The following is an 8248-nucleotide window of genomic DNA, read 5'->3' as shown; positions in this document are numbered from 1 at the left end:
GCCCAGCGGGGAGGGGGCCCCGGCCCGGCGTGGGGCGGGGTGAGCCGCCTGGCCCCTCCCCTCCGCTGCCCTCCCCAAAGTTGCCGTCTCCCCCGGGGCCGGCCAGTCTTATGATCCAGTGGATCCTCCTGGGGAGGCTGGGCCGGGGAGAGGGCGCGGGCGCCGAACGGCGGGGGCAGCGGGCGGGCGCGGAGACCGGGGCCCGGGCGGGGATCCGGGCAGCGACCGAGGCGGCGGCAGCGCCCCGGGCCCGTCGCCCCCTCCCCTTGGGCCGGGGGAGCCGCTGCATGGGGCCGGGGGGTCGGCCCTGCTGCGCTGAGCGGCGGCGGCGGCAGACCCCCCAGGCGGGCTGGGGCTAAGCCCGGGGCCGGGGCGGGGGCTCCGGGGGGACCATGCCCGGAGGCCGGCCGGCCGCAGCATGGCTCACGGGCCCGGCGCGCTGATGCTCAAGTGCGTGGTGGTCGGTGACGGGGCGGTGGGCAAGACGTGCCTACTCATGAGCTATGCCAACGACGCCTTCCCGGAGGAGTACGTGCCCACCGTCTTCGACCACTACGCAGGTAAGCTTCGGAAGTGCTGACTAAGGGGCAGCTCCCCAGGCCGGGAACTTTGGAGCAACTTTGGATGAGCCCCCTCGCCGCCTCCCCTGCGCGCGCTCCCCGCCCCTCCCCCGCCGCGCCCTCCACTGGGCGCCCGGCCCCACCCCCAGGCTATCCCTCGGGCAGCCCCCTTGCCAGCTGGACCTACTCCTCTTCCCACCCCGCCCCCCCAATCCTGGAGCCCAGTCCCGCGTCCCGCGTCGGGGCTCCCGGCACTTCCCAACCCCCTCGGTGCTCCGGGCCGACCTCCTTGACCTTCCTACAGTCGCCTTCCCAACAGTCAAACCCCGAGGGGGAAACGTGGCTACGGGACTCGGGAGAAGGGAGTGGGCAGCTGGGGGCCACTTCATCCCAGCCTCACCCCCACTTCACTGTGAGCCTGGGAAAAGGAGTGGCATCTCCCTGGGAGCTCCCGCCTGCGAGCGCTGGTTTGGGAGGGGAGGGTCCTGGTGGGGAACAGAATTGCCCCAGAGTCTAGGTAATTGAGCTTCTCTCCCCGCCCCCACTTCTGCCCTTGCAGTCAGCGTCACCGTGGGGGGCAAGCAGTACCTCCTGGGACTCTATGACACAGCGGGACAGGTGAGTGTCTTGGCCCTGGCCAACACCCCCCTTCCTTTCCCCAATTTAGGATGATCGCGAAGAGCCTTTAGAAACTGAGGTGTCTAGGAGCGAGGGTGTGTCTGCGAGGGTCCCTCTGGATCGAGTATTTCTTTGAGTCAGCACATTGGGAAAAAGATAAAACCTCAGCAACAAAGGCAGACCAGCCCACCCCATGTGAACCCCTGGGCTGAAAGTTTTTGCCTGTGTGTGCCTCCTGTGTGGTGCCTGGTGTGTGGGTCCCAACTCCTGTTGCAAAGTGGCAGCAGCCAATCCTGAAGCGCCCTTATTTTTAGTTGCAGATGACCAGGTCTCCCCTCACAGCCTTTGTCTGGTCCCTCATTGGTGAGTGGTCTGCCTGCCCGAGGAGCCTGATTGGTGGGAAATGGCATCATCTAATATGATGGGAAGGCATTTGGTCCTGGTTATGTTTATTACAACATCATTGCACTCTGGGACTCAAGTCCCTGGAAACGTAATTTGTGGTGTTACTGAGGACCACAGGGAAAAAAAGAAAAGAAACAACAACCATCCAGCCACTCCCTGGGTCAGGGAGAGGAAGGAAGGGTTAGGAGTTCAGCCTGAACCTTGGAGGAAGAGCTTTTGTTGTTGTTGTTCCCTAGGAAGGCCAGGTGACTTTGTCTGGGTTTTCTTTGGTAGAGATCACTGTGCAGAAAGGAAATGCACCCTCCTCCTGTCAGTCTCTAACCATTATTGGCAAAGTAGAGGTGGCTTCTGAAGGATTGAAGTCTCCTTTCTGACTCTGTCCCAGCTCCACCCTTTTCCCAAACCCACTTTTGCTGTGGGCCTAAGATGTGTGATGAAGTTTTGCAAAATCCAGCCCTGTGATTAGACCTGAAAATTCAGATGGAAGTTTCTATGTGTCATCCTGACTTGAGTTCTTCAGGACGAGTGGGCGGTTGAGGGCCTTAGAGAGAGTCTGTAGGGAATACCCAACAGCGCAGCTTCCTTATGCGTAAGATGGGGCGTAAAAAATTCAGACCGTTCCCCTGGGCGTATATTGTATGCTAGATGCTTAGCGTTGAGTCTGGCACATACTTGGTCAATAAAGAGGAGGTTTTCTTTGTAACTCATCTAGATCTGGGTTTCAGAATTGTAGTATAAGGTTAGATTCTGGAAAAGGTCTTCTCAGGGGGCACCTCAATGTGACCTCTGGTTTCTGTACTGTGAAGTTAGTGGAGCCTCTGAGAGAGACTGTTAGAATAGACTCTATAGAGTAGTCTCAAAAGAGAGACTGTTGGCAGAGAGAGGTGCCTAAGGCCACCCCCTCTCACCAAACTGACCCAGGTCAGTATAACCGGTTCTTTTTAGATTTTTTTTTTTTGATGTGGACGACTTTTGAAGTCTTTATTGAATTTGTTACAGTATTGCTCTGTTTTATATTTTGTTTTTTTGCCTGGAGGCATATGGGGTCTTAGCTCCTGATCAGAGATAGAACCTGCACTCCCTGCATTGGAAGGCAAAGTCTTAACCTCTGGACCACTGGGGAAGTCCCAGTATAACCAGTTCTTAGTTTTCCAGGGCCGCTTTTCATTACCTGCCTTGTAGCTACTCCTTCTGTCATGGACGGCAAGAGGCAGAACCCATTCAATCAAATAAGACCAATGTTTAAGAAGTACAGCTGGTAAACAACAGGTTGAAATTATTGGTTGAAAGGAGAGAGGTTTTTAAGGATTGTCTCTAATTTTAACTTCTCTCACTAGTGCCTCTTCCCTTTTCTTTGTTACTTGTCACCATGACTGTTTTTTGACCACAAGCCCTGTTCAACAGGACGTGTATCTGTCAGAGCTGTTCTGTGCACATTCAAATGTGACTAATATTTGCTGACTTTCTTCTATCGTACATATCAGGCCAGGGACATCCACATGCAAATATTATATCTTCTCCACTAAACAACCCCATGAGATAGGTAATCCACTATCTTTGCAGATGAGGAAAGGGGCCTAAAGAAGCTAGGTCGCTGATCTAAGGTCACACAACTGCTGAAGGGTGTTGCTGGGGTTAGGACATGGGTCTGAATCTGCCCTAGTTAGAGGTGGTTATATACACAGGAAGCCATGGGAGGTGCTGAGATACCACCTGGGTTGATTGGGTTGCTTGTATGTCTCTAGACATGGTCCCTGGAATCTTCACAGCTATTCTCTGTTTGGGGGTTATATGCCAGTCCTGTAGAGGAAAGAACCCAGGTCCAAAGAGTCAACTACTCTGTCCAGTGGAGATTGTAAGCTGTATACCTAGTGGGATCAACCTATTAGTGATTAAAGTTTACTGTTTTTACCCATCGGTGGATCACCTATTCTGTTGACCAAGAGGTGGACTAGGCCCCCTTGGTGTTTCTCCCAGTGTCTAAGACTTTTCTTGGCAATAGTTCATCTTTCAGCATCCAAGCATTTATTACTAATAAGCAGTCTTAGCGACATAATCCTCAATGAGATTAAATGAGTGCCCACTTTGTACCTGTGTGTGTCTGTGCTCAGGCTCTTCAGTCATATCCCACTCTTTGCAACTCTATGATACCTAGCCCTGCACTAAGCACCTGGGGGCTACAAAGAATAAATTTAAGAGAGGGATCTGCCATGGCCAATGACAGCATAAGTGAAAGTGTTTGAATTAGATGCCATGTGTGTTATATAGGAGGTACTTGTGTTATACTTGGACATTAAGGCCTCATGCCTTTATGAATTGATATCAGGTTAATCTTACAATAATAATAGTGATCAAGGAACACATATACATATATAGAGAAATTTTAAAGTCTAATGGGCACCAGAAAAAAGCCCATGGGCTTTGGAACCAAATTAGCGTGGGCCCAGATCTCTACTTGGCTGAAGTGTTCTTGTGATTCTTACCACATTATTAACCTTCTTTGTGATCTAGTAAGAATGTAGATAATTAAAATCTGCACTGCAGTGTTGTAGGCCAACTTAAATTGTTTAATGTGTAGAAAAGCAGCAGACACTGTCCTTCATTCATAATAGTAGATGTGTAATAAATATTTGGAGAAATCACTGTGCTCCACTGTGGGCAGTTTTGTGGGGTGAAGGGGTCGCAGGTGGAAGAGGGCAGCATGTTATACTTGGAGCTGATAGAAATTCCACTAGGATGCCAGATCCTAGAGCCTTTTGAGTGGAGCCATGGTGCCAACTTTGTCCTTCAGAATTCCCACAGTCCCCATCACATGTACCCCATGGGTACATGGACACAGTTGAATGCTCCCTTCTCTAAATGCCCTGTTGTGTCAGATGGTTTTCCTTTCTCGATCAGAACCTACATCCCCAATGATAGAACTCTTAGCAAAATGAAGAGTTCAGTGTAGAATTTGAGAACCAAGTGGGATATGTAGGTTTCAGTTGATGCTACTTTAGGAGGTAGGTTGGGATGGGGAAGGAACTCAGCACTTTCAGATGTTCACTTGGGGTACTTCCCTGGTGGTTCAGTGGTTTGGATTCTGCACTTCCAATGCAGGGGGCCCAGGTTTGATCCCTGGTTGAGGAACTAAGATCCTACCTGAGGCCAGAAAAAAATATAAAAAGTTTTGAAAAATAAAGTATGCTGTTCACTTGTATACTTGGGTGCTCTCTGTATTTGAGTCATAGCAACAGCACCTTCCCCGGGTTGGTTGGGACTCCTAGTCTGGGCACCTACTCTTGGGTTCCCTCTTAAAAAGAAATTATTAATTTTTATTTTTTAGCTGCCCTGTTTGGCATGTGGGATCTTGGTTCTCCAGCCAGGGATCGAACCTAAGCCCTGTGCATTGGCAGCATGAGTCCTAACCACTGGAACACCAGGGAAGTCCCACTGGGTCCCCTCTTTGACCCCAGTCGAGTTCAAAGCCATGTAACAATTGCCCAATTTATGTATTAAAGAACATATTAGAACAATTCAAGAGGTGGCTGTAGCAGATGACCTCTTGCCTTCCAGAGCTGGCAGTTTCCCCCTTCACCTCTGCTGCTGGCAGGGAGAGAGAGAACGTGAGTGTGATGGGCAGTGTTAGTCTGGTCACGCGCTCTGCCTGGGCACATCCCTCAATACCACCAGTGTTAGGCCAAAGGGAAGCCCCCCTCTCTGGGCCAAGACCCTGGGTGGCCCAGGAGCAGGCCCAATATTTTACTGCCAAGCTTTTCAGAGTGGAAGTTGAGGACACTCCCTCCTCTTCCCTGGGGCCTGCTGGAGGGTCTGGCTTCTGGCCTGGGCCTCTGCAGTGCTTCTCCTTTCTTGCCCAGCTTTCAGGGCTCTGAGGTCGGCTCTGCAGCCCCTCTGTCTGCTCACAGAGGGGCTAGAGGGTGAGATTTTTCCCTCCTGCCTCTGTACAGGGAGCTTGGGGGAAGTGGAAAGGGCTCTGGCAGATGAGCTGGTGGGAGCTGCCTGGCAAGCTGCTCTCCAGCACCCGGCTGATCTCTTAATCCTTGGCAGGAAGGCAGAACTTGATACCTTGAAGAGGGAAGGACAGATGCCCAGTTTATCCCAGGTCCCGGAATACCCACACTCAAGAGGGTGTGTGTTGGGGCTGAGTTTGGGTTCCCAAGAGTTCCAGATTTAGTCACTGCCTCAGTGCGTACACATCCATATGTGTGCTTTGGGGTGTACTGTTGCTATATGTGTTAACTTGAACACACACAAGTTCAAGGATGCATACAGGAGAGCTATAAATACCTTAGTTCAGGTGTCCCCGGGGGTTGGATCAGGGACAGGCAAGGTCTGTTTCTTTCTTGTCGTAACCCAGAAGCTGTGGCTCCCTTGCAAGCCCTCTGGTTGCCCAGGAAAGCACTTCCCTTCCAGAAGGGAATCTCCAGGGCCGGCAGCCTGGGAATGCCCCGCCTTCTGAAATGCCCCGCCTTCAGTGTTTCCTTGGGCAGCACCCAAGGGCCCAGGGTCACGGGAAGGGGGAGGGGAAAGCCCAGGGAATCGCCACTCATGGAACAGCTCCTGCCTTCAGGCCAGCATCCTCAAGAAACCTTCTGAGGTGGACTCTTCCCTGCTGAGGGAGTTGAGGGAGTGTGCTTGTGAAAACCAGACCCAGAGAAAGGTTTTCCTTAGTTTGGAGGGGTCTGTGGGGAAGATCAGTGGGACTCAGGAAGTGCCTACTCTCATCACCAGGCCTCCAGGTCCCTGTACCCCCTCACTCGTCCTGAGGGGCCAGGGAGCAGAGTTTGAGAGGAGCGGCAGTGTCCCTTTCAGACATCAGCCACAACAGGTGAGATGCTGGCACTGAGCACCCTGGTTTCCCTTAGTAACCTACTGTAGATTTGTCATCTCTGCATTTTGCTAACCTTTTTAGAAGCTATTTATATCTCTAGCCTGCACTGCATCATAGGGAATGCTGGTTTCCACCTCCGTCTGGGGAAGGTGGATGGCCTTTTTTGGCTCCAAAGCCTTTGCGGTGGCCAAAGGTCCTGTGTCCCCTGGCTTGGGACTCTGATACGGGTTTGGGATGTGGTCCTCTGATCCATCTGGCTTCACTTCTGTCATGATTCTCTTGAAGTTTGGTGACATTTACGCTCTGGGAACCAAAGCTCCGCAGCAGGTGTATCAGGAATGGTGTTACAGGTGTGCCCAAATAGCATCCGCTCGGCTCTGGGGGGGCGGGGCAGTGTGCAGCCTCCAGGGAGCTGAGCAGATGCGGTCCTTTCTCTGTGTGCCAGGATGTGAAAAAGGTGGGAAGCACTGCGTTAAAGCTCAGGGGTCGGAGGCCTTATGGGGAGCTGGGTGTTTGCGGTTTTGTTGTGGAATTTGGGGTTTCAAGAGATGAGCCCTAATGGTATTAAAACAACACAAAACAGAGCCACTCTCCATGGGGCTATCAGTTTCTAGCAATGACACATGTGTTGGCAGCAGCTGGTACTACTGAGAGGCCTCAGATACAGAATAGCAATATACAAGGAGGAGGAAAGAGAGGCTGTTACAAAGAAGCTAAGCCCAAGACCACACATGTCTTTAAAATTTGTGCGCCTCAGCTGAATTTCTTTTCAGTCAGAGGGCTTGGTTTTGCCCTAATTTGGCATGCTTGGGTCAAGGAGCAGCTTTCCTTGCCCTCAGCAGTTTGCTGTTCCTCTTTTAGTTTCTGGCAGACAGCTGCTTTGCACGAGGAAGCGAGGGGAGACCCAGCCAGGGAGGCTGCGCACGGTGGCAGGCTGGCCATGGCAGGCTGGCCGTGGCGAGCCGTCAGAGCCCTTCCCTGGGTCTCCCAGCCCTCCTGAGTTCAGTCCTTCCAGATCTGCTGCCTGCAGGTCTGGCTCCATTCCCTCTAAGCTCTGTGAGGACAGGCAACTGTATTTCTTTTTCTCCACCACGTTTCCAGCTCGTAGCCCCGTGTCTGGTGCGTGGTAAGCCTCCAATGAATATTTCTTAAATTGAGTTGATTCCCATTTGGCTGTCAACCCATTTCTGCTAAAAGCTTAACCAAAGACTAGGGTTATTGCTCTTAAATAAGAGCTTCTGGCATACCCCCTTTCTTGGGAAAAAAAGCTTTTTAAATTTAGTAGGAGTCTCTTAAGTTTCAAAGGAGTGACAGGCATGTAGGTAAGCAGCAGGCCAATAGTGTTATCCCCTCTTTCGGACCCTGGGGGCCTTTAGTATCACCTGTGGGTCTGTCCCCCAATGCCGTCTCAAGAATCTTTCCTGAGGCTTCGCAGTCTCAAATCCCCTGGGGAGGAGGCGGCTTGGCAGTAAATGTATGGGTATTGAATTGTCTGGAACATCTTTGAATCCCGCTCCTCCTCTCTCTGTGAGAGCGTCAGGCAGCCCAGCTTCTTCCCTCCCTATAAAGTGGGGAGATAATGGCCACCTTGCAGGGTTCCATCAGGATTAGAGATGGTCCCAAATGGCCTGGCACTCAGTCTGTGATGATGGTCCAGGCCAGCTTTGGGGGTTTCACCCCAGTTCAGTTCAGCTGATGTTGATTCAGGGCTGGCTCTGTGTGTCAGTCGTCTGGGGGAGGAGAAAAGGGGGATCAGATGGCATAAAGGTCCACCTATGCAATAGGGAACACTCCACGTGTGAAACCAAGTGCCACATGGTCCCAGCTGAGAGGA

At 52.1% G+C, this 8248-nt stretch overlaps 1 protein-coding gene across 1 annotated transcript in view; it reads left to right on the top strand.

The window, feature by feature from the left end:
• Positions 1-283: 283 nt before the first annotated feature.
• RHOQ (ras homolog family member Q) overlaps positions 284-8248 on the top strand; it is a 40303-nt gene continuing 32338 nt past the window's right edge. Inside the window, exons 1-2 of the mRNA XM_086327125.1 lie at positions 284-560; positions 1120-1178. Coding sequence (XP_086183251.1) covers positions 419-560; positions 1120-1178 — 201 coding nt within the window. The 5' untranslated portion in view covers positions 284-418. The remainder of the gene's footprint in view (positions 561-1119; positions 1179-8248) is intronic.

Source organism: Bos grunniens, chromosome 11 (assembly GCF_055505025.1).
Source record: "Bos grunniens cultivar Pamir isolate PY7600 chromosome 11, Bosgru_T2T1.0, whole genome shotgun sequence".
Taxonomy (NCBI): Eukaryota; Metazoa; Chordata; class Mammalia; order Artiodactyla; family Bovidae; genus Bos; species Bos grunniens.
This window is presented reverse-complemented; position numbering and strand designations above follow the sequence as displayed.